The sequence below is a fragment of the Rhinoderma darwinii genome, chromosome 8 (assembly GCF_050947455.1).
Source record: "Rhinoderma darwinii isolate aRhiDar2 chromosome 8, aRhiDar2.hap1, whole genome shotgun sequence".
NCBI lineage: Eukaryota > Metazoa > Chordata > Amphibia > Anura > Rhinodermatidae > Rhinoderma > Rhinoderma darwinii.
The window spans coordinates 98,645,204-98,672,556 of record NC_134694.1 but is presented as its reverse complement, the minus strand read 5'-3'; the positions used below and the strand labels follow the sequence as shown (position 1 = coordinate 98,672,556).

Genomic DNA, 27,353 nt, shown 5'->3' with positions numbered 1-27,353 from the left:
AGAAGGATCAAAATTTCTCCATCTCCTCCCTTGCTGCTCTTGGTTGTTATGGTGGAGTAGGGACTTATTCTACGTTTTGCTATTGAGCCCCATGGTTACTCGTTACTCCGATGAGTGATAATGTCCATTCAAATGATTTTTAAAACAACTTACAGATACTGCACTAATAAATATAATTCAAAGTAAGAGCAAAATGAGTTATTTTCAGTCACTCTGAAATGTTGGGTTATCAAACCCTGTAATTTCCGGAATTTCCACCACTTTGTCTTCTTCCTTAACCGCTTCATCTTTCATTTGTATGTATCTTTCAATCCCCTTTTTATCTGACATTTCCATTCCCTTGTCTTCCTTCTTCACACTTTCATCTTTCATATATTGGTATCTCTCATCTCGATTTTTTTGTAGGGCAGGACCCCAGTTTTGAGTCGGTCTACAACAACTTGCAATACGCTGTAAGCGGAAAAAATTAACTTTATCATCATATCAAGACTTATTGTATTAAATCTGCCCCTTATTCTGCTTGTCTTTAGCAGATAACATCTAAAGCCTCTTCTCAATATATCAGGGCTACTAGTTCATTTTATTATAATCCTTGTTGTTTTTGTTATTATGACAACCTTTTTATTACATTAACTTGGTAGTATTTAATTTACAATAGACATAATTCTGGACTATTACTTGTGTAAGTTTACTAACATAAGCCACTGGGACCAGTATGGCTGACAGAAAGCCAATGGCCCTCTAAGAAGCCAATGGACCTCTAAGAAGCCAATGGACCTAGGAAGTCAATGGACGTAAACATAATTTTTGGGGTGGGATTATGTGTGGAAAAGGAGGCCATTTTGCCTCATAAAGAGGGGTCCTGAGTGAAGGACAACCCCATTAGACAACCCCTTTGATAACTACAAAGCTACAATCGGTAATTAAAATAACGTTGGAAATTCGGGAGAAGAGCAGTTTGTTTTGAGTGGATTTACTTGTTGGAATTATCGACTCGGAGCAGAGCAGGTCATGGAAATTAGCAGCAGAGTTGCCTTCAGAGGCAGTATACCTAAAAAAATGGATGTTTTAAGCTAAAAATAATCTCAAAAATAGCTAAAACATAGTCAAAATAAAATAAATCACTGTCTGCCATTGAACATCTCCAATATATACTAACCTGGAAAATATTTCCTCGTGCTTGGATGATCTTGACACCCGCTATAATCGGAATCCATATGAGGCAGAAAGCAACCATAAGGAATCCCATGATTACTCCCCAGTTAGGATACACAACGCCATTATATTCAGGGGCTTCAAATGTTACCAGTGACCAAATCAAAATCACCTGGAAAAAAATAAATCATGTCTCTAATGATCAAATTCAAATTTAGAACTCAATATAAAATGTTGATTTGAGGCTCATTATTTCTGTATTTAAAAAAAAAATAAAAAAAAAATGTAAATATCAATTTAAGGGATTGCCTGGTTTAGGAAACCCATTTTCAAATACCCTATTAGGAAGTTCTTAATTAATAGAGAGGGGTTCCTCTATCAGCCAGAGCAGACAGTGGTACAGAGAACATCTCTAACTCTCGCTCTCTCTGGAGAACTTTTCATTTCCATGCATTACATGGACATATCCAATGTAATGCCTTTTTCCCCTGTGATGGCTCTGCAGGGGAAATGAACACTTGTTGCCAGGATGTGCCAACTGCTAATAAAAGTAAACATTTGTTTGGTTATTTTTTTTTTCAACCATCACCCCCTCCCCTCCTCTGGGGTGTGGGAGGGGGGTTGCGGGCAACCAACACATTCAATTGCATCTGCCTCCTCAAGATACAATTGAATATTACGGCTGGGCAGGGAGCTGTCAACTCCCTGCTCCACCATTCACTCTCTAAGAGATGTTGGGACAGGACTCCTGTGCAGACCAGCATGATGCAGTGATGTAATCGTGTCCGCCAGCATCAGCTCATTGTAGGCGGACATTTATCCTAAAGGGAAAGCATTAAAAAGGTTAAAAAATAACAAACAATTAATAATAAAACAAGCCGACAAAGGCGGTAATATTGTAGTGATGTCTAGGGATTAACACAGCGGAGAGGCCTTACGCCTGCTAGGGGACTCGGACATATATAGTAAGTTGAAATGTGACCCCACCAGCAAAACTAGAGAAAAGTTACGCACACTGTTGTGCCAAGGAGTTTAAAATTGAGCCTTCCAAAAGGGATTGGCAGAAAAACTCCAAGTAAACCAAGTTGGTACTTGATACCTAAAATTCACAATACAATGGTCGACCCTCCTGGTCGGCCAATCGTCTCTGGTTGTGGGTCTATAACTAAACCATTGTCTGAGTATCTAGACTGGTACTTGCGATCTCTTCTCTGTAGTGTACCCTCTTACCTTAGCGATACCAAAATGTTGCTCCAAGAGGAAAAATAGTCATAGATGGTGAATGAAGACTTGCATCTATATATGTAGTAAGTCTTTATTTAAGAATAAAACATAAGGATGGCATTAATGCTGTCCGCAGACTATTAATGAAGACTGAAAAGAACAGTGTATGTATAGTGTTTGTATAGATTACATCTGTGAAGAACTGAGATTTGTATTGGAGCATAAAGCTTTCTGTTTTGGGAATTCCTGGTATCATCAGGAAACTGGATTGGCCATGGGGACCCCTGCAAAACATTTCCTGGCTATTTGGGAAGAAGATTATATGTGAATACACAGTGAATACCCCTTTTGTATCATATATTAGGTATTGGAGCAGATTTTTTTTTCCACTTTGTGTAGTATTTGAATGAAAGCCCTATTTACAGCAGAATTTGGAGGACAAACAATGCATTTTCTAGATGTATCCATTTATATTGAAAATAGTGCTATACATACAATGGGTTATAGGAAAATGACCTCCACAAATGCCTCATTGCACCATAAAAGCTATCATCCTAATTATACAAAAAGGTCACTGCCGTATGGGCAATTTCTGAAGGCTTCGCTGAATTAATAGTGAATATAGTAGCTTTTTGCTGCAATCAAAGGAGTTTATAATGAGACTCAGGGAGAGAGGGTATCCAGAGGAAATAATTGCTGAAGCCTTTCCAAAAGCAGTACAAGCTGAAAGAATGGATTTAATCTATGTAAATAAGGTAAAAAGAAAGGAGAAAATATTCATTTTCTCTTTCAAATATAATCCAATGGCAGACAAGACAAAGGAGGCAGTCCACCGTAGTTGGCACATCTTGGCAACAGATAAGGATTTGGGGGATCGAGCAAAAGCACTTCTCATTGTTTCATTTATGAAGTCTAAGAACACAAAAGATGCAATAGTAAGGAGTACATTTGATGAAACTAAGAAGAATGATCACAAATGATTAGACATGGAACTCCCGCAAAGGAACCATAGAAGTGGCACTTGCAGATTCTGCCCGCAAATGGTTAATAAAGCATATGTTCAAATAGGAGGAAAACGATACAATGTAACTGACTTCATAACCTCTAGGTGAACATATGTATTATATGTGGTATTCTGCCTATGTAAATTATGTGGTAAAAACAATTAGGCCACTTTTTGTTTGCCTTAGGGAACATTGTTGTTCTATCATAACTGGAAAGAGGTGCCCGCATCTGATTGAGCATGTACGTGAGGCACATAATTCAAATCCAAAAATACTTACTTTTGCAGGCATCAAGCGAGTAATGACAGGTGCGGATAAACATAGAAGTCTGCTACAATTGGTAACAAAGCAATTACTAGGGGGTGGACCCCAATAGTTGGTGGGCGCAGGAGATTCAGAATGTATGGAGTGCCTGCCGGCAAACAGAGCCCTTGTTTCCCAACTACTAAAATTAAATTAACAAGTTTTATTTGGTATAGACGACCATAAACAGACTACATAAAGGTTAAAATTCCTGGTCTTGCTGATTCTCTAGTAATTTAACTTACAGCGTGGTGTTGCGGTCTGCAGTCGCTAGCACCTTGCTTTTCCGAGTGTCCACACATTGCACTATGCTGATTTCAATCAGCAACTGACCAGGAATTTTAACCTTTATGTAGTCTGTTTATGGTCGTCTATACCAAATAAAACTTGTTAATTTAATTTTAGTAGTTGGGAAACAAGGGCTCTGTTTGCCGGCAGGCACTCCATACATTCCCAATTGGTAACAAAGTGCACCGTTGATTGTTGGGCCATGTGCGGTTAAGTGATAAAAATGATTTTAGTCCTTTCTTGTAAGATATCTTAACCCTATTATGAGGTAATGTAATGTATTTTAAATAGGTTGCGCTGTGTGTTAAACTGTTTTTGCTAAAACTTGTATGTTTACACTCATTGTGAAAAACAAGTAACTACCATATAAAGGGAGTATGTATCCCATGAGGCCCCGAGGAAGAGTGACATCACGTGAAACGGCTGTAGGCCAAGGAATCATTGTCCTCCTGTGCAGTACACTGACCGTTTTAAAAGGATTTGTGAGTGCCGCTTACATTCATCTTTACATTCAACAGTTGAATATTGTGGTTGGACAGGAAGCTGTAAAGTCCCTGCTCCTCCATTTACTCTCTATGTGATGTCAGGACGGGGACTCCTGGGAAGACCAGCATGATGGAGTGACGTAATCGTGCTCGCCAGCATCAGCTGATTGCAGGCGGGCATTTAGCCTGACGACCTAAAGAGACAGAGCTCCGTTAATTATGGGAATTGGGCTAGGTGAGTATTAGTTTTATTATTTATTGTGCCCCCATTTCTGCATTGGAAACACTAAGAACGGCACCATTACTAACTGGAAGGCACTAAAGGGGCACCATTATTGAGTGGAAGGCACTAAAGGGGCACTATTATTGAATGGGAGCATTAAGGGGGCACCATTACTGAGTGGGAGCACTAAGGGGCACCATTACTGAGTGGGGGCACTAAAAGGGGTCACCCTTTTTAATTAGGGGCACTAACAGTCCACTATTACTGAGTGGGGACACTAAGGTGGCACCATTACTATGTGGGGCCACTTAGGGGGTACCACTACTAGGAGGGTAGACTGAAGGACCATTACTAACTTGGGGCACTAAGGGGGCACAATTCATGAGTGAGGGTCACTAAGGAGGCACCTTTACTGAGTGGGGGCACTAAGGGGCACTATTACTGAGTAGGGGCACAAGGGGGGTACTATTACAGAGCAGAGGGCACAACGGGGCACCAATACTGAGTGGGGGGTACTAAGGGGACTTTATTACTGAATAGGGACACTTAATGAATGGGGGCACCATTACTGTGTGTGTGGGGGTATTTATAGGATAGGTGATAATCTTCTGAATGCTGGGGCCCCCGACCTATCCGTGGGTAGGTGATAATTTATGATTCTGGGAAAACCCCTTTAATAGGGTATATTTAATGGGGGTTTTTAAACCTGCAAAATGCCTTTAATAATGTCCTCTGCTGTTCTCCTCGAAGTACATTTTTCTAATAACAACTTAATAACATTCACCCCAAGCTGAATAAATGCTTTCCAAAGAGATTGTTCTGTAAATGCAATAATTGACTTAGCATTATCTGGAAGATGGTCATACATAACACTTACTGCTAAGAGCCCCGGCGACACAAAATACCAGCAGATTCTCCACCACAACCAGAAGATCCAGTGCTTCTTTCCAATCATCATCTCTATGTCCATAATTACTTTATTGCCGCCTGTTGAGTTGAAAAATTAATGTAAACTTCATTATGTAAATGAAAGAAAAGGTGAGATGAATAATAATAATAATCAGTCTATGCAAAACAAACAATTATCAACCAACAGAGTCAATAAAGATTACCTAATAGCGTTTTATTAGGAGATTGCTGGTGTATAATTATTTCTCTTCGGTTGACTGCATACATACCTCCACTTAATTGATGATATCATCATTGAAATAATCTCATTGTGAAATGAAGGTGGTACAGAACCTGAGTTTCTTAATCTCTGATATGTGTATGCCAGGGTGGCAACACAAGATGCCTCTAGGGGTTCTTGCACTGTTCCCATATCTTAGTAGCTACAATGCAATGAATAGTCACAGCCAGGGGTGTATTAAGGGTATCATGGGCCCTGGACTGCTTGGAAAGTGTAGGCATCCCTCCAGCCCATAATTTAAAATGGTTTGCCACACTGAGTATAATTACGTAAACATTCATACCTATGGATACTGCACTGCACGTATTCATACATACATTTATTATCCGTACATATTCGGGACATACATACAGTGGATACACACATTCACTACATACACAAATACATACAGTATGTACATAAATGGGTACATCCAAAAACCTGATCTGGCAGAAACCATAAGCCACATGCAGAGTTTTTTGCAGGAGGAAAATCTGCCTCAAAATTCGGTTTGGAATTATGAGGCAGATTTTCCTCTGCCTGCACGCTGATTTTCGCGCTGTTCTTCGCGCCGTTTTTCCCATTGATGTCAATGGGTGGTCAGAGGCGTAAACGCCTGAAGATAAGGCATGTCCCTTCTTTTTCCCGCGAGCCAGGAAAAAACCGCCTCCGCCTTCCATTGAAATCAATGGGAGGCATTTTCGGCTGTTCCTTGGCGCGTTTTGCGGTGCGGTTTCCACGTAAAAAACTCGTCAAAAAACTCTGTGTGAACTCTCCCTAATTGAAGGGCATGCAGCACACCACTGAAATGGTTTTTAGGATAGTCACACTGACCATACTGCTAAAACGACGCCCCCATTACCAATAAACCCTATTTTCATAAAGATGATGAGAAAAGGGGAGGGTGGACTAGCCAGTATGAGAATGTGGAACCTTGAGCTTATTATTAAAAATAATTATCAATAAACACAAATTAATTACATTGAAATATTACATCCAGCAACAAAATGAATATTGTCATAAAGCAATAAGATAACTAGTGCCATACAGCAATCCGATAAACAGTGTTATACGATGACTAAATAAAAAGCACATACAGTTACCAAAAATTGAGTTTATACATTGTGCAGACACACATTGCATTCCGAGACCAGATACATAGTGCTACAAGGTGCCCAGGTAAAACACTCTTAATAAAGAGGCCCATCAACATGGCATGAACAGAGATGACTTTCAATCAAAATTAATACCGCCAATACAATGTCAAATAGCATCATAAAGTGCTCAAATACTGCCATCATAAAGTTCATAATATTCATATAGAGTGCTGAAATAACGTGCACAAATAGTAACGCCACATAAACACCTAATAGTGCTGCTATACAGCTACAATATGGTACCACCATAAAAATCCTAAATAATGCCACTTTACAGTGCTTAAATTATAATATTATACTTTACAATGTTTAAATAATAGAACTACATAGTTTGTAAAGAATACAGCCATAAATTCTAAAAATAATACAGCCATGTAGTGCCCAAAAAATACTACAAGTCACTACACGCACATATACACACACAAATGCACATTCCCTACATACATGCAGGCATACAAAAGCACGCTCAAAATATACATGCACGTATGCTACACACACATATTTGCACTCACTACACACAAGAACACACATGCTTGCTACATACGTAGACGCAGTAACTTCCTACATAAAAGCACAATCACACATACACTAACTATATAGATGGACGAAAAATCACCCATACGCATGTCACTGCATACACCCACACAACATACAAACATACATACATAGACGCACACTTTCGCTACATATACATACGCACTCTGGCTACTTGCACCATTCCTCAGTATCTATCCCTTTTTCCACTACTCTTACCACACCCGAATAATAAGGCCACAGCTCCAAGAGATGGCATAGGCAATCACTGCATAAGAAAAGAAGCCATCAACTGCTTTTAATTGACGGTTACTGACGTCTGTCAATTTTTCACAAAGACAGGGGCAGGAGGTTAATTGTCATGCGCCAGGTGACCATCTTAGCCATTACTTATGTAGGAGGGAAGGGAGACATAAGCCACGGTGGTGACAGGACAGGTCCAGTGGCGGCAATGTAGGGGAGTGTGACTAGAATATGTCCTGTGTCCTATTGTGTTTTAAATCAGAACTACTAACAGCAATGTGGGTGCCAGGACCACTCGGCATCAGCATACTCTATTGCACGATATATTACAGAGGAGCATTACTTCTATGGGAGATTACGGTACCTACTACCTCATGAAGGCACAATGTACTTGCACAGAGTGCCCAGGGATCTGTAAAACGGACATGTACGGACACTTCAATACTGGGCCTGTGCACACAGCACTACCATGTGCCTGAGTCCTGAAACCCCAAAAATATTGCATTTGAGAAATATAGTTGTCCAAAAAGAAAGGGAAATAAGTCAACAGTTACTTCCCCTCACAAGTCTGTTTAAGGCTCCATGCACACGACCGTGCTCATAATTATGACCCGTAATTTATTATAAAGTATGAGAGCACGGTCCGTAAAATAAAAAAATAGGATATGTCCTATTTTTTTAGACAAGTTTCTACGACATGGACACCTTCCTGTAAATATACCGGAAGGTGTCCGTCAGCCATAGAAACGAATGGGCCTGTAATTACGGACTGTAATAAAGGCCCGTAATTATGGGCGATTTTTCAGTCATGTGCATGGGGCCTAAGAAAATGCTTGTATTTCCCTTATAACTCTGTGTTGTGCCGTTCCTCTCTTATTCCCCCTACAAATTTAGTAATAAATTGGCAACTGGGTGTGTCCCTATACAGACTGACACTGTCCAATCAGTGTTCACAGCCTCAAACTATGTAGGAACACGCCGCTTTGACAAGGGTGATGGTAACAACCAGTTGTCAATTTATTCAAAAATTTCTAGGAGTAATTATTCACTAAAACAGACATGTCAGGAGAGCTGGCAGCTCCTCTTTAATTTCCAATTGATTAAAGTTTGATCTGATAAAACTTTTGATGTGATATTTTTTCATCTCGCAGAATGACAATACAATTCAGCATGTATCATGTTTTCAGACAAATGTTCTGATGAAGAATAAGTATCTGAACGTTCATATGATTGAGGAGATTTTAGTCTATGTCTAGTGACATAAATAACCTATATGCTAGTTTATACCTACCATAAATCCATATTAGTGCCACCAATTCCAATACTGCGACAAATAAAATAGCCCATCCTCCACAAAAGGAGTCAATAAGAATAACCCAGTAAATTCCAGCCTGCAAATGAAAGCACTAAGATGAGTCAAATAAAAAATATATACATATATGTAGACACTTACATAAAATAAAAATGCAATTTGGATATAAATTCAAATTCAGTCACCCTAAAATATGGTGACTTTTAGTCAGGCGATGCTTGGTATAGAATTGTGAGTTGTGTTGAATCTATGTTTTCCTATGGGGGAAAAGGTTGAGGGCGATGATCATAAGAATTCTGACCTTGTGATTATCAAGCGACTTATGTATTCCACCTAATTTTCCCCCGACGATCTCGTAATAAATAGTCGATGTGTGATAATCTCTTTTTACACAAATAGATTATCACACTGTCAAATCATGGTAAATCACAGTAGTATAAAGATATCAGAATAATATTAGCGGCGATAACGTGCAATATTGTACTGCGATTTATCGCATTTGTATAGTACGACAATCACCGTGGGTAAAATAGCTGTAGGACCAACCATGACACCTACAGATAACACAGGGGTGTAGCAAGGAGGGGCAGGTAGGGAGGGAGCGCAGGGCTGGGCTGTATTCCGCTCTTAGAGGAGGCCCCTGACATCCCTGTCCATATATGGACAGGGATGTCAGTGGCTCCTCGTGGAGTGGAAACCCCGGCCAGAGCATTGCAGACACGCTAGCCGGGGATTCCGCCCCTGGAGAAGCCCCTGCTGTCGGACAGTGACGTCAGAGCCACCTCCTGGAGTGGAATCCCCGGCCAGAGTGTTTCCGATGCTCTGGCCGGGGATTCCACTCCTGGAGAAGCCCCTGACATCACTATCCATATATGGACAGTGACGTCAGGGGCTCCTCCAGGAGAGGAATCCCCGGCCAGAGCATTGCTGATGGACAGGGGCATATATGGACAGGGACGTCAGGGACTCCTCCTGGAGCAGAATTCTTGGGCAGAGCGTCGGCAGCGCTCTGGCCGGGGATTCCGCTCCAGGAGTTGGCCCATATATGGATATCACTGTAGCAAGGTTCGGATAGCACTAGGTTTAAGCATGGGTGCATGCGTAGGGGCCCAACCCGATCCAATAGAGAGAAAGTACTATGCACACAAGAGGGGAAATTCTTTTCCAAATGAATGATTTATTTATAGCCAGTACTAGGTAGCGCCGCACTCTAGCGGTCAGCCGCCATACGAATGCACCATCAAACAGGATCCAGCATTGACACAGTGCCTGAGGAAGGTCATGATATTGACCGAAACGTCGCTCTGTCACATTCATTTGGAAAAGAATTTCCCCTCTGGTGTGCATAGTACTTTCTCTCCATATATGGATAGTGACGTCAGGGGCTTCTCCAGGAGAGGAATCCCTGGCCAGAACGAGGATTCCACTCCTAGTGGGAGCCCCAATGGCACTATCTACAGGGAGGTAGGTGTGGTGTGTAGCGCTATCTTAAGGGGAGTGGCACTATCTACAGGGGGGCTGCGTGGCACTATCTACAGGGGAATCTGTATGACAATATCTACACGGGGCTGGGTGGCACTTACGGGGGGTGTTGGTACTACAAGGGGGTGTTTGAACTATCTACAAGGGGGAAGTGTGGCACTATCTACAGGGAGAGCTGTGTGGCACTATCTACGGGATGTTGTGTCGCACTATTAACAGGGAGGGGGGGTGTTCATTATGCCACCATATAGTCTTATTAGCCTCAGTTATACAATGTGTTTTAGTCAGGCACACTGACCTCTTTAATTTATTTTCTTTTAATTTATTATTATGTTAACTACCTTATATAACTATGTTGCTTGCAAAATGTACAAATGGTTTTATGCTCAAGTTACATAATTTTTTTTAAAAAAAAATGTAAAAAACAAACATGGATTCCCTAGATGTTGGGAAAGAAGTTTGTAGAGGAGGGTGCCAAACTGAATGTTTGCCCTGGGTGCTGGAGGACCTAGCTACGCCTCTGGATAACAGAGATTTATGGTGGGACAGAGGTAGCGGCGCGTGCAAGTGCAAACCAGGAGAGGAACAAAGTAAACAATCAAGAGGCTGCGGTGCTTGTACGAGTGCCGCCACCACTTCAAACAGCTGATCGGAGAGGGTGGCAACAGTCAGACTCCCACCAATCTAATATTGATGGCCTATCCTCTACCTCTGACCCCCACTGATCAAAACTTCTCACGTGTCACTATTACATGTCAAAGTTTTTTGAAAGTAGAGGTACACTTTAAATTAACACCTGGGCAAAAAAATAAAAATATATGGTACAAATGTCACTGAAAACACGTCAAATTGCTGAGTGTGAATCCAGTCTTATACATTTTATAAATAAATAAAATTATGACCATTCCATGATACAAAAAATGTCATAATTTAGTTTGTGTCATGACCAGTTAATGTTGTAATTTTTATCACATGGTGCAGACTCTCTCCCCATGAAATGTAATCTAGTAATGATCACTGGATGTGTTTTAATGAAATCAGTTTTATGTTGCATTTAGTTTAGGATAACAGGTAAATTTAACTCAACAAGCAATATCTACCTGAGTGACACATGGGATACCAAGAAGAAACAACAACACGCAGAGCGCTGCTGTGAGAGGAACCCGCATTTTCTTCATTGCTTTGGGGAATGCATCCTGTATGGCTGTCGTAATAGTTTCTTGAAAATGTAAAAGAGAAAAAGAACGCAAATGACCTGCTGCTTATTATACACTCCTATCACCCCCACAAGGCTATACAAACATATTCTCTTTTCATGCAATAAAACTATTCAGGATGGCACATTCGTCTTCTAACTCTTTGGCATTCTTAGTAACGAAATATTGTTAGGTTTTACTCGCAATAATGGGTCTAACCACCATGTCTGTTATTAAACAGACTTTTCAGTTTTTACGCTTTTTCAGTGTATAAAGAAAAGTTATGCAACTTTGTAATATACCTTGGGGTTTATTTCCTCACTGTTTGCAAAATTTTAGCTTGCTGTCAATAAGTGGAAACATTATTATTTAGATCCGGAGGTTGACCATGTCCACCATACAGGTGAAGGGCTTGTTAAAAGAAAGATCTCTAATACACGTAACAAGCCACGCACCTGTATTAGTAAAAATGTTTAGGACAGGTTTTCAATAATAATAATGTTTACTACTGGTACAGTAGTAAGTAGAAATTACCTAAAGTATATTAGAAAATGTTATGACGTTTTTATTGTACAATACTCAAGCTTCCTTCAGATAGATGCAGATAGTCTGATTTAGAAAAACATTTTCAAAGACCCTATTAGGGAATTCTGAGTTACCAGAGGAGGGCCTTCAATTCAGGAAACTCATCTACAGTTTTAGCCAGAGTGGATAATGAATACAAAGTGTATCTCTTGCTCAGCCCATTAATTTGAATGGGAAATGTGTAATACTTAATTTCACCTTCGGTAGCACTGCAGAGGAATCAAACACTTTCTGTCAAATTCCTTCCACAGATCACAGCTGATCAGTGTTGGCCCCAGCAGCAGAACACCCTTTAAACAGTTTACTGTTTAGGTGCCCAAAAGTTCTTGTCCAAAGCAGACAACCCCTTTTAAGGCAAGTCTAAAAGTACTGACCTCAGAGGCGTAACTAGGAGTATAGCACAGAAGGAGGGGGAAACATATCTGAGTGGGCCCCAACTTAGTGGGCCCGCCCAACGCATGTAACATGCAGGATCGAGCTGTTACCGATCACATCTAAGGCTTTGTTCACATCTGTGTCGTGATCATGTGTTCCATCAGACCTTTCTGTCAGGGGAACCCATGAACAGAAACCAAACGGAAACCATAGCTTTCCGATGCATTACCCATGATTTCAATGGTAACGCTTCTGTTGCTAATGGTTTCAGTTTGTCTGCGTTCCGTAAGGTTTCTGTCTTTTTCATCAGAATCAATAGCATAGTTGAAATCAATGGTAATGCAAATGGAAAGCTATGGTTTCCGGTCATGGGTTCCCCGATGAAAAGATCTGACGGAACCCATGAACAAAACCCTGACGCAGATGTGAACGAAGCCTAAATTTGTAACTTAGATGTTATCGATGACAGGTGGATCCTAGGTGTTAGAGACACAAAGGACCCGCTGTCGGCCTTGACGGATTCAGGTCTTTGCGCTAGATACAGCCACTTTGTATACAGGATACAAAGCAGCTGTATCTCAAAAAGTAATTTGCACCATACCATTAGGGTCTACATAGCTTTTAATCATTTCTCTGACATCTGACAGAGGAGTTTGCATTGGAAAGTGTTGCAGACCTCTCTGAAAGCGAATTAGAGTATATAACCCACATCATCCCTGTATATACCAAATATCATCTCTGTTGCTGTATATACCAGCCATGATCCCTGTACATAACCCCTATCATCCCTGTATATACCAGCCTGGCTGGTATATACAGGGATGATGGAGGTTGTATACAGGGATAATGGCTGGTATATACAGGGATGATGGCTGGTATATAAAGGGATTATAGCTGGTATATACAGGGTTGGTGGAGGTTATATACAGGGATGATGGAGGTTATGTACAGGGATAATGGCTGGTATATACAGGGAGGATGGCTGGTATATACAGGGATGGTGGAGGTTATATACAGGGAGGATGGAGGTTATATACCGGGATGATGGTGGTTATATACAGGGATGAGGTTTGGTATATACAGGGATGATGGCTGGCATATATAGGGATGATGGGGGTTGTATACAGGGATGATGGGGGTTATATAAATTGATAATGCCTGGTCCAGCCATCATCACTGTATGTAACCCCCATCATCCCCATTTATAACCCCATTAACCCCATATATAACCCTCATCATCCCTGTATATAGCCCCCATCATCCCTGTATATACCATCCATCATTCCTGTATATACCAGCCATCATCACTGTATATAACCCCCATCATTCTTGTATATGCCAGCCTGGCTGGTATATACATGAATGATGGTGGTTATATACAGGAATGATGGTGGTTATATACAGGGATGATACCGACATGATGGGGGTTATATGCAGGGAAGATGGTTGTTATATACATGAATAATGGCTGGTGTATACAGTAATGATGGGGTTATATACAGGAATGATGACCGGTATATACAGGAATGATGGTTGTTATATACAGGGATGATTTGGGTTATATACAGGGATGATGGGTAGTCCAGCCATCATCCCTGAGTCTGACCTACATCAGATTACATACACATTCCAGTGGATGATAACAGTCAACAATGAGGTAAATTTTTGGTCATTTAAACCTCATGCTAGCGGACTGAATTGGCATTTACTATAAATTAAATAGCTTCATTTGGCATCAATCATTGTTTACTGGCAAATTGAATCATGCCGCATATTCAGACAAATAGCTCATAGGTGTTGTGCTATTTCTAGGATCTCTACAGAAAAAAACAAAAATAACCCACTTCTCACAGTGGCCTAAATGACTAAAACATACTATACATTACACCTCATTGTGAATGATAAAAAGATTTTCAGCTTACCGATTGTAGCAAATTGTGAGTCAAGTCCTAAAGTCAAGAGCATGCAGAAGAATAAAATAGACCACAGTGGAGATACTGGTAGTTTTGCCAGTGCATCTGGATAAGCGATAAATGCCAGGCCAAATCCTATAAAGCAAGTTTCCTTTTTTAGTCTGTTTAGGACTGAAATGAATATCAATATGTAACATTTACAGAAATATAAAAATGGTATCGACAATACAGAAGTATACAACTTTTTATGGCTCAGTGGGTATTACTGGTGATTCCGGCTTGTACTCACCAAGACACTACAGGCACTGAGTTTCCTTTTTGCTTTGAGTGATTATGTTTTTTGGTGATCAAACAACAAACTGAAAAGGCCATTTTTAATTTTTGATGAAATGCAGATCTGGCTTTTTTTTTCCATATGAATGACAAAAAATATACAGTATATTGTGGAATTCTCCAATCGGATACCGTTTTACCAAGGCCTTCCTTCTATGGGAGAATACCTTCATAATATGGTGCTGTATGGTGGCAACATATGGCGGCACATCCTGGACTTGATCTAGATTGGTGGAGGCCCCTGGGTAAAACATGTACGGAACATGTAGTTGGGAGTCCCCACCAATTTTTTAGAAGCCGGAACATGATGAACTCAGTTGCTACCATAATACTTTACACTGCCCATATAATAGAACCATTCAGTACCAAAAAAAGTGCAGCAAGCATAGTGCCCACATAAGAGTTTCATACAGAACCCAAGTAACAGTCCCAAAATGATACAACATACATCACCTGGATATAGATATGAGCTGACCTGCCATGGAGGAAGTTAAAAAAAGACTACTTGAAATGGGATGAGGTAATGGGGGCAACGGGACATTTACCCCTATTGCCCATGCTAAAATCTATGCACACTGACTATCTACGGCACCATAGTACATAGCCCCAGGGACTCTGAGTGCCTCCATACAGACTCTGATGCTTAACAGTGGTGCCCTAGAAGAAAATCTACAAGAGCAAATTAAAAAGATCTCCATTTTTTTTTCTTTTTTAAGGAACTTCTAAATATATATCTTTAAATTGTTTTTGTTGCTCTTTTATACTCCAAGTTCAGTGCTACTTCCAGCAGCATTCAAGATAATTTTGTTACCTTCATCAACTACTTCTGAGACTTTTTTCCCTGATACTAACGCCATGTGTCCCAATATGGAGAAGATTGAGAATCCTGCGAGTACACTGGTCAGGCAGTTTACTATGCAAACCACTATGGAATCCAGGTAACAGTTGTTGTGGAATTTGTTGTAAGATGAAAGAGCGATCAGTCCTCCCCAGGCCGTTGAAAGAGAGTAAAATATTTGGGTAGCAGCATCTCTCCACACCTGGGAAAAGAAAATTACGTTGACAATTAAAACTTGGCACAGATGTAATCATAAGTAGGCTAGGACAACACTGCGACCATCACAAATAGTACTTGTTAGGGTCCAAAAGTTGTCCAGTTGGGTCTAGTTTGTACTACCCAAAAATAAAAAAAATAATAAAAAGTGAAATGCAAAGTTAGATTGCAAATACTCACATCACCATTACTAAGCTTGCTGATGTCAGATTGTTGGCCAATATAATATTCAATGCCATCCCTTGCCCCCTCCAGTGTAGCTCCTCTGATAAGGAGGATAATTAAGACGACATAGGGAAACAGGGCTGTGAAGTACACCACCTAATTTTAGGAATTAAGAGGCAATACATTACTACCAATCTATTTTTGATAATTATAGAATCTATAAAATGATTAAGTAGTAGTAGGATTGTAACCGTACCTTTCCGGAAGACTTTATGCCTTTAGATAATGAAGCAACAGTTATAATCCATGCCAACAGCAAGCAAAGAGCTAGGTACCAAACCACGTGACCTGTTTCATCAAGGCTACCAGACTGCTGCAGGGTCACTTTTCTAAAAACATGACGAAGTTCAGATTAGTACTGTATTCAATGACAGAGGTGAACCTAGAAACAATAATTTGAGATCAAAGTCTTAACTCTTAAAATTATATTTTGCTAAGATGGTGCAAACCTCAGTTTAAAGCGTACATCAATGTTATGAAGATGATGGGATGAGCAGAATTTATTGCCTCTCATTATTTTGGGGTGTTACTATTTTCCTTAATTAAGCAAAAAGACCCTATAGAAAAAATACAGGGGATAGACATATATAGCCCATAAATGATGTCATATTACCAGAAATACGGTTTAACATACAAGGTTTCCCATTCGAGTGCATTCACATGTGAAGTTTTTGATGCGGTGTTCCCCTTGTATTTTGCTGTGGCTTTTTATGATTTTTCTTTAGCAGAAAAAAAATGTGCCAAAAACGGCAGTAAATGCGCAACAGAAATAGCATGTGTAAATACTCTAGTCTTCTTCATTTCTAGGGGAAAGTAATTGCTTTTTGGGTGTATTCACCAGAAATGGTACAGCAGAGAGTTTAAGCATTACTACACCGTGACAATAACCTGCATGTGTTTGGTGCCATTTCACTGCAAATACGGTTTGCTGAAAATTCGCATTCCACTATTTTTAATCCTAGTTATATTCCAAATTACTTTATAGCTAAGTTCACAGCAAATGCGCCGTGGATTTTTTAGAAAATCTGTGGCAGAAATCTGATTCTAAGGCCGGATTCAGACGACCATGATTTGCGTCCGTGCAGCCCGCGTGGTTTTCAAGCGGCTCGCGCGGACCAATACAAGTCTATGGGGCAGTGCAGACAGTCCGTGAGTTTTGCGCAGAGTTAGACCGCTGCGTAAAACTCGCGACATGCTCTATATTTAGGCGTTTTTCACGCATCACGCACCCATTGAAGTCAATAGGTGCGTGAAAATCACGCATGCCCCACGTTATTCGCGCAATAACAGTAAAATAATGAATGTAAACAGAAAAGCACCACGTGCTTTTCTGTTTACAAACATCCAAACGGAGTGTCATAAAGATGGCGGCTGCGCGAAAAGCACGCAGCCGCGCATCCATATGAACAGGGCACACGGAGCTGTCAAGTGCCTTTTGCGCACACAAAACGCAGCGGTTTTTGCGTGCGCAAAAAGCTCACGTTCGTCTGAATCAGGCCATAAACTCGAGTTTTTGCTGCGCCTGTGCCAGTGGATCTGCACGTGGATTGTAATTCAATGGGGCTAATTCGCAGCTTTTCAATGCAGAATCCGTGCCAATTATAATCATGCTACAAATGTTAAAACCGACATCATGATCATTATTTGTCGCTGATTTTTTTCCCGGAGCATTTTCATGGATTTGCAAAAACCCCATTCACTTGCATTGCATGCGAAATGTCAGCGGATCTGAGTAGGATTTAGGCGCATTATCCGTGTCTCAATTCTCTTTAAGGGCATGCCCCCACGTGGCGGATTTCCTCCGCAACTGTCCGCATCAATGCCGCACAGAATCTGCGTTGCAGATTCTGCTGCGGATCTGCACAAAATGTGCAGTAAATTGATGCGGACTAGCTGCTGCGGACTGCGGTAAAAGTACTTCCCTTCTCCCTATCAGTGCAGGATAGAGAGAAGGGACAGCACTTTCCCTTGTGAAAGTCAAAGAAATTCATACTTACCGGCCGTTGTCTTGGTGACGCGTCCCTCCTTCGGCATCCAGCCCGACCTCCCTGGATGACGCGGCAGTCCATGTGACCGCTGCAGCCTGTTATTGGCCTGTGATTGGCTGCAGCCGTCACTTAGACTGAAACGTCATCCTGGGAGGCCGGACTGGAGACAGAAGCAGGGAGTTCTCGGTAAGTATGAACTTCTATTTTTTTTGACAGGTTGCTGTATATTGGGATCGGTAGTCACTGTCCCGGGTGCAGAAACAGTTACTGCCGATCGCTTAACTCTTTCAGCACCCTGGACAGTGACTATTTACTGACGTCTCCTAGCAACGCTCCCGTCATTACGGGAGCCCCATTGACTTCCTCAGTCTGGCTGTAGACCTAGAAATACATAGGTCCAGCCAGAATGAAGAAATGTCAAGTTAAAAAAGCAAGATGCATCCGCAGCACACATAACATGTGCATGACAGCTGCGGACTTCATTGCGGAAATTAGAATCTCCATTGAAGTCAATGGAGAAATTCCGCCATGAGTCCGCAACCAGTCCGCCACTGCTCCGCAACAGACAGAGCATGCTGCGGACACCAAATTCCGCTCCGCAGCCTATGCTCCGCAGCGGAATTTTACGCATCGTCTAAACGAACACTGCTAAATTAAAGTGGAAGTCAATGGAGAAACGGCTCCGCTGCAGATTAACGCTGCGGAGTGTCCGCAGCGGAATTTAAGTGAAATTCCGCCACGTGTGAACCCAGCCTTTGTCCTCAGTGTGTGAACATGGCCGTATACTTACTCCCAGTACTGTTTACTTGGTAGTTCAGTATCATTGTCAGCAATGCATGAGAGATTGTTGTCGTTTACCCACGACACATTCACAGTTACTAAAGCATTGTCCAGAGTTACATTGCATAATCCTAGAATAAAAAAAAGAATGTAATGAATTACAATTTATCTGTCCATCTTAAGGCACTATTTCTGGTCATCCTGCCCATTATAAAAGACTAGAGTGTGTTTTTTAAAATATACGGTTATGTGTGTATTATGCCTACATTCTGTTTGAGCCCTGGCTGCCCCAGTGCAGAACCAACCACAGTGCCCCCATAAAAGAAGCCTCCATGTCCCAATTACATTCCATACTCCCCTACCATAAGAGAGCAAGGCTATAGAAAGAACATATAAAATAAAAAGAAAATACTGACCTGATATACCATTACGACATCTACTATCTGCCCAGTGGAAACACTCCGCCCATGGCAGGTAACTATTAAATGAGGCAAATAGATAATATAGACTGTAGGCGACAATAACATTGTAGTAAATAGATACCAGTCCTGAAATGAGAACCATCGTGATGCCAACCCCTGCAATGGAAATAGAGGCGGTACAATCATAGACCATTTAATACCAGACACATCTAGATCATTATGGAATATGAAGTGGAAAAAATAAGTTAAAGGGTTCCTAAAGAAATGATTAGGAGGGTGACCATTCTGCAGCGTCTACTACTATGCCATCTACAACTACCACATGGAATTTACATATATATGAGTACCATGTACTGAATACACCTGTGACCATTCTGCAGCGTCTACTACTATGCCATCTACAACTACCACATCTACACCATTATTTTATTAACATCGTTGTCTTTATATATAACTGCATTATTACAGGGAAAAGTTATTCCAAGGGGTTGTCCCATCCAACTTACTGCAGATGGCCACTCCAATAGGAATGTAGTATTTTATGGCCCCCATTCAAATCAATGGAATTTACATATATATGAGTACCATGTACTGAATACACCTGTGACCATTGAAAAGTCGGCACAACTGGAACCAGCACAAACACGGTGCATGTAAGTCAGATATGTTTTTCTCCAGGTAGCTCTTCATAGATATTTAAATATTTTGGGTAAGGATAATTTAAAAGATCAGAGCAGAAAGGTCTGAAGCGGTGCAGAGATTTTTACATGGCCCATAGGCCTCTAGTTATGCCACTCACAAGGGTAAAGGATGTATTTGTTTTAATTAACATATTTCTGTACTGCAAGATTGTATTATAGTCCAGAGCTGTATTCATAATTCTGCAGGCTTCAGTGCTGGGATCTCTGAGCATTCCTAGACTCAATGCTTGCAGATACTTTGCATTCTGGGAAGTGTCAACTTTACGCCAGGCTCTTTATACTAATCTGGTTTCAGAAAAACGAACTCTCCCACCTCAGGGCCAGCCTTAGGGGTGTGCACCATGTACACTGCACGTGCCTCCCAACTGTGCAGTTTCCACTATCCCACGACTGTGCCGCAAAGTTGGCATATCTTATGCAAATTTGCATGAAAGTGGGTGTGCTTAGGATGATTTGCCGCCGTTCTCAGCGGGATCGGGGTGGGGCTCAAAAGTGTCCCGCTAATGAGGACACAATTGTTGGGAGCTATAAGTGCGCCACAGATGGCCTGATACCTTAAGCTTGTGACTACTATTAATCTTAATAGCTTATTAGTGGTGGCAGCACTGTTAGGCATTGTTATTTAGGCAACTGTTTGGAAATGTTATTTGGCCAACATATGGCACTGTGTTTTGGGCGGTATGGTTATTTGTACACTGTATGACAATACTCCATATGGAAAAAGGGCACCCACAGAAGGTAACACACATGGTATCATGCAACCTAGGGCCAATCATTTTCCCTCTGCAACAAGCAGCAATTATGGTTCATGACACGGAGATTAATAGTATGATTTATGGGTGTTTTATTATAGATCCGTTCAACACGGATCAATATTATGTGTGCATGAGTCCTTACATTCACAATTGTTAGAATTTACTATATCAAAGTGTATTGTCTCCTTTTTTTGTGGAAAATTCAATAAACAACGTGACTGGAGTTTTGCATAACAAATATTTGAGATTAAAAAAGCTTCACATTAAAATAATATATATTTTTTCTTTTGTACGTTATTAGCATATGTTCTCTATGTAGTAAATCTCAAGTGCCCCATTCAATGACACATAAAATCCAGTCGTCTATGTGAGTTGAGGTGCGTTACAGATCGAGGCAAGAAGTTTGTTAAAAGTTTGATAAAACACTCCCTTCACCTGGACTGGAGGGTCATATTAATGTCACTCCATTTTAGAAAATGTGCGGCAAAAACGAGATGAGATATCTGACCCCAGGTTCACCTTTTTTTCTTAGATTTGCCCCTGCCCAACATGCACATTCATACAATATTATTTCAACATCTTTTTGTTCCTTATGTAAATCAAAGTGGGTAAATACATTTCCATATCACTGTAGCTGTAATTGAAATTGAAATTTGCAACCATCTTAAAAACGTTCCCGTAACCAGCAAAGAGAATATAACAACTGAAATGAAGACTTTATATCTTACCTTGAAAGAGTGGCACAATCCTCCATACCGCAATAGGACCCAGACTGGCAAACTGTCCAATTGAACATTCCAAAAAGAACATTGGTAAACCAGCCAATGCCAGCATAATTGTATAAGGGATTAGGAAGGCTCCTAAAAAAAATCCAAAAACATTGTTACTTCTTTGTTATCTGTATGGATCAAAGAATCTTTAAGAATGGATTGATTCTCAAAAATTGGATTAAATCATTCGGATTTGCGGCAAATCTCGAACCTGGAGAATCGTCTCTACCATCTGTACTGAGTAGTAAAAAACGTAAACTTTCCTGATCCTTGAAGATGAACAGAGGATCCTTCTTCCACATGGTCCGGTTTTGATTTTTGGAAACAGGTACACAGGTTAATTATTGGCTCATGTACACGGCTGTAAATGGCTTTCTACAAGCTCAGAGTTGTATAATGCTATAATGCTGCACCCATAGTTTGTCTATGTGGACCCTACTGTATTTCTATATGACTTTGATTTTATATTCATATTTTTTTTAATGGCAGATTCAAACAGAATTAGAATTTGCAGTGTGTTTTAAGTTAATTATAAATAATTGAAAATGGGCAACATGGTAACTCAATGGTTAGCTCTGTTGGCTTGCAGTGCTGGGTTTGACCAAAGATATTTGCATGGTTTGTATGTTCTCCTTGTGTGTTTGTATGGGTTCTTCTCCGGGTACTGCGGTTTCCCCCCACACTCCAGAAACATATTAATAGGATAATTGGCTCCCTATAAATTTGACCCTAGTGTGTGTCTAAGAAAAGGAAAATTAGATTGTGAGCCCATTGGGGACAGGGACAGATGTGCTGACAATATCTGTACAGCGCTACAAACTTTCTTGGCGCTATAAAAATAACAGGAAATAAATATTATTATGGTGATAAAATGCATTCACTTCTTCACTAGTTGTGGATGTTACTTTAATTGTTTGAGAAATGCACAAGCTTACATAACGTACTACACACTGTATTATTTACATGTAATTGTATTATAATGGTATGGTTGTTGCGTAAAGTAACTTATAGAGTAACTCCACCCAGAATACAGAAATTCTATTTTGTTTGTCTTTGCATACCTGGGGGACTAATTTGAATAAAGAAATACTATCATTTCCTTGTTTAAAAGTAAAACTTTCCTTTCTCTGAGTAGTTATAAATGATGTCAGCTGTATCCTTTTTTTTAAAGTATTATTTGTATTTGCTTTGAAGAATTAACTTGAAACTAACAGGGTACCGAGTAACCAATCTCAAGAAATCAAGTACAGGGTCAACATTGGAGAGGCACCACAACTACAATCATACTGTACTACTACGGAGAAAACTTCAATTATCTGCAGAGGAGTTTGTCCTGGCATCGGACCATAAGCCCCAGACCATTCAAAATCTCTCAGGAGTATCTCTAGAGACGTACAGTAAATGAGCTTGTAAAGGGAAAGAGCATTGTCTAGTACAGAAATGCAATGGTTAAGAGGGGTCTTAGTGGGTGTCTAGTTTAATAGGAGCTTCTGGGCATAAAACAGAAGGAGACATAAAAACCGTCCTTCATGTTTATAAGGGACGATTTCTTCCAAGCCAAGTAAATTTACCCCAGGGAAGCAGTAGGGCAGTAGTTATAGGGGGTGCAGACTGCAGAGGTAGTGGTCGCACCTGGCCTTGGTGCCTGAATGGGTAAAAAGTCACTATGCCACACAAGAAGACACCAGCATTGTAAATGGCACTTGGTAGATTAAGTCAATATTATAGATTTTGCATTGGGGCTCAGGAGTTTCAATTCCAAATCTTTGGGATGCAGGTTCCTGGGAGCCCCAGACAAGAGTTTATAAAGTGATACACCTGATTCCAAGAGACAGAAATAATGGGGTAGTCCCAGATGGGGAATAGGTGCCCCTGAGAGCATTGCACCTAGTACATCGTGGCTCACAAGACAGCCAATGGCTGACAAACGGACTGGAGTAAAGTAGATCTTTAGCAGAAGTCTCTTGCTTTGTAATTTGTTCATTAGCAATAGAGATGGAAAAATAAATTCTACACAAATCAAAATTGGTTCAAAGTTCCCAAAAGTTTTGGATTAGTCGAAGTGGCGGCCACCATTATGCTGGCTTGGTGTTATACGGGTTGGCCGCTTTATGTTTGTTTTCACTAATGTGTGTGAAACAGCGTTAGGTGCCACTTACTAATACAGTTATTAGAAGATCAGCGCCGATGTCTTCCTCTGTGAAGCGCTGCCCCCTTGTTAGTACAGCTTTCTCCACAGATTGTACTGCGCTCTAGTTTTGAAAATGGTCGCTGATGGAGAGGGATATCACAAAGCATGTTTATCAGCGGCCTACATTAAATAAGACTAGGCAAGAGCACTGGCATGTGCTAGTTATCCTTGCTGTTCACAGTATTATTCAATGGATGCCAGTGATGGACGCGCCTGGTCACATGTCCCTCCATCAGCGGCCATGTTCAGTACAGGAGCGCCGTACAGTCTGTGGAGAAGTGCTAACAAGGGGCAGCGCTTCATAGAGAAAGACTGATCTTCTGATAACTATGTATTAGGGAGTGGCACAAAATGCTTTTTCCCACACATTAGTGAAAAGAAACATAAAGTGGCCAACCCAAACAGTCCTAGTAGACATCAGAGAGTCAGACACGAGTTTTCAGGGCAATCAGGCACCTGCTATTCGTGTGAATAAATTCTGATCAAATCGGATGTCAGATTCGATCGAATGGAACCCAATTCGAATTACGGATATTCGCACAACATAGTGTAGCATTTTTCAAGGATCATTTGACAGTAGTTGATTTTAATCCTTTTGCTAAGGAGCATCTGACAAAAGTCATGCAGCAAAAATGTAAGTTTATGTAAAGTGCACCAGTTATTGTATAAAACATAGATAACCTAGTTAAGCATGACCACTACAATTCTGACCAAACTCCAGTTTGTGTGGCTGCATAGTTCTAAACTAGTCCAGCAGGGGACGCACTGTTATGGGGTCACTGCCTATCTCCAGGCTCTTCACTATTAATTATTGTTGTGATCTCGCTATGTTGCATATTTTCAGTGCCTCTTCAACCAATTCAGTGAACAATTAATAGAAGAGTCCAGTCCCCTAATAGTATATATCAGGGGGACTGTTCTGTGTATCGCTCTAATATCCTTTAAAATGGTGCGTTTATCCAAAATGTAACATTTTCTAGTTCTATGACAAGGGCTCTATCAGAGAACTGGATCATGTCAATGGAAGTGAGTTGCTTAACATCAAGCTCCAAATGGTTATGGGTGGAGATCCGTTTTACTAATAGTAGGTTTCTTCAGGGAGCACAATCCAAATATTATAACAGGAGGTGTTTTATATTATGTACATTGATGATTACATATTAAATTTTATGTGGGAAGAATATGAGAAAGTCATTAGATTGTGAGCATGCTCTGAAACAAGAAGATGTGGAAGATTAATCCCCTCTGAGACAATGTACTTACTATGTAGCAATTGTATTTATGTAGGTATATACACCCTTGGTCTTATCTCTACTCTTTCTTTCAAAAATGTTAACAGGGGTGCCCCAATGTTGAAATACCTGGGCATCTCTCTACATGGCTCAAAACATTATCAGTGAATGCCCTATTACCCCTCAATTTATAACCAACAGAGGGAGTATTTCTTTATAAAGAAGGTGGCTGATCTGCATAGTGCAAGTACTGATGCCCTCATTTAAGACCCGAAGCAAACAGAAAATTTCACCTTGGTCAATTATAGATTGGCTATAATAAAGAAACTGATTGATCATCAGGGGCAATCACCAGTGGGGCAGCGCACGAGCAAGGTTTACTGCTCTTCTGGCCCTGTGATGGGCAGAATGGCTGGTACCTGTGGAGACACTGTATGTGGCATTTAAGTTGATGCACTCATCTTAGCACTTATGGGGACTATAGAAGGCATAAAAATAGGGGCACTGTGGGTGTACTTAAAAAAAGATGTGAAACATTTTCTGCAATAAATATCTTATGCCAGTGTAAGTTGGTGCAATGTTTTACATAGACTAAAGTAGTTCTATAGAAGCACCTAATTTGTGGGACTTTCATTAGTCCAAATAGCATATTCATATATATAACCCAAGAACTGAGGAACCAATTTAAAGTGGATCTGTCATCAGACTATGCTGCTCTTTGTAAGGTAGGAGCTAAAAACATATTGTGCCATTTGGCTAATTGGATACTCTCGCCCTCACGATGTATTCATGAGGGGTGCGCTCCTCCAGCCCCTCTCAGTGGTGTATACACAGCAGCCCATCAATCACTATGAGGATGACAAAAAGAGACGGGGGAGGCAATGGGAGCGCTCCTTTCATGAATACACTGGACTCAATGCTATGGGTCCGGTGTATTCTTTGATCACTCCAATTAACCAAACGGCACAATATTTTTTTGTGCCATTTGGCTAATAGGAGAGCAGACTTATCCCCATACAATGCTGCCCTTACATAGGCATAGTCTTAGCATAGTCTGATGACGGATCTGCTTTAAATGTACTTATTTTTGCTGTTATAAATAAGTTTGAAACTTATTTCCAGACAATGTACCTTTCACCTCTTTCAGTAATGATGTCTATTTACCTCCGCCATGTTTGAAAGCAAGGTATGGAAATCTCCAGACATTTCCAAGTCCCACTGCATATCCCACCATAGACAACAGATAGTCAGCTTTACTAGACCACATCTCCCGTTCTGATTCTTCATCATTGGCAGTTTCATTGACATCATTCTACGTTCAACATGTATATTAATTAGACTTTGAGTTAATTGAAGTACTTGAATATATAAAATGCTTTAAAAGAAAGTTAGACAATAATCATCTTTAGCACAGAAAAGCCACCAATCTACAATTTAGAGCGCCAGTATCTTTATATTAGAAGGCCCCCCCAAAAATAAACTGATCATAGTGTGTTCTGGGACCTTCATCAGTCAGCTGTATTCTGCCGGGGAATCTGGTAACAAGCGTTCAATTCTCCTTTAGCACCCCCACAGGTAACATGAAGCATTGCATGTTGTGCATAAAAATCAATAAGCTGTCATACATGGATATGCTGGTTCCTCTAGAGAGGAAGGTGCTCTTCGTATATGCTTCTCGCTGTTACTAATAGATGGAGGTACCAAATGACAAACTCCCTTCTATGAACTTAGAATCCCCTAATAGGGTATTTATTAATGGGACTTTTTTTTCTCCAGACAAATCCGAATGTATACCCATATATTTTTAACTGTCTGCCGTTGTCTTCTGTCTTAAATATATAATATATAGTAAATTAAGTTTTTTTTGTGGTCCAGAAGATGATAGTCCATGCTTTTCAGTACCCTAAAAAAAAAGTTGGCCAACATATGCGAAAACAGTAGCAAGACACCTATGAGTATGTAACAGTATATATCTCTATACCTTTTTTTTGTCATACAAGTGTATATATTTGACGTAGATCAAAACGTGAACTCGAGAGTCTAAAATAAATATTAGTCATGGTTGATAACAATATGTAGATATAAAGATAGAGAAATAAATAGATAGATAGATAGATAGATAGATAGATAGATAGATAGATAGATAGATAGATAGATAGATAGATAGATAGATAGATAGATAGATTACTTACATTTATATCTACAGATTTTTTTTGTGCACATCTCATAAATCCCGGTAAAGGTATAATTCCCAT

The 27,353-nt window shown here is 40.4% G+C and overlaps 1 protein-coding gene across 1 annotated transcript; it reads right to left on the bottom strand.

Annotated features, from left to right (window-relative positions):
- Nucleotides 1-154: 154 nt before the first annotated feature.
- Nucleotides 155-27,353, bottom strand: LOC142658780 (sodium- and chloride-dependent neutral and basic amino acid transporter B(0+)-like). Its single transcript, XM_075834394.1, has 14 exons — nucleotides 27,291-27,353; nucleotides 26,263-26,410; nucleotides 21,634-21,765; nucleotides 19,444-19,605; nucleotides 19,038-19,158; nucleotides 16,456-16,588; nucleotides 16,215-16,355; nucleotides 15,792-16,020; nucleotides 14,657-14,782; nucleotides 11,679-11,797; nucleotides 9,076-9,175; nucleotides 5,560-5,669; nucleotides 1,160-1,327; nucleotides 155-450 (listed from the first exon to the last, which is right to left on the bottom strand). The coding sequence occupies exons 1-14, from the start codon at nucleotides 27,351-27,353 to the stop codon at nucleotides 205-207; spliced, it is 1,998 nt and encodes a 665-aa protein (XP_075690509.1). The 3' UTR covers nucleotides 155-204.

Bases quoted from the DNA above. Each gene is read 5' to 3' on its own strand.
- LOC142658780 (XM_075834394.1), bottom strand. From the start codon at position 27,353: ATGGGAATTATACCTTTACCGGGATTTATGAGATGTGCACAAAAAAAA. The intron at 26,411-27,290 runs GTAAGTAATCTA...TGTTGAACGTAG, and splicing joins AAAAATCTGTAGATATAAAT to AATGATGTCAATGAAACTGC. The intron at 9,176-11,678 runs GTAGATATTGCT...TTTCATTTGCAG, and splicing joins GTATCCCATGTGTCACTCAG to GCTGGAATTTACTGGGTTAT.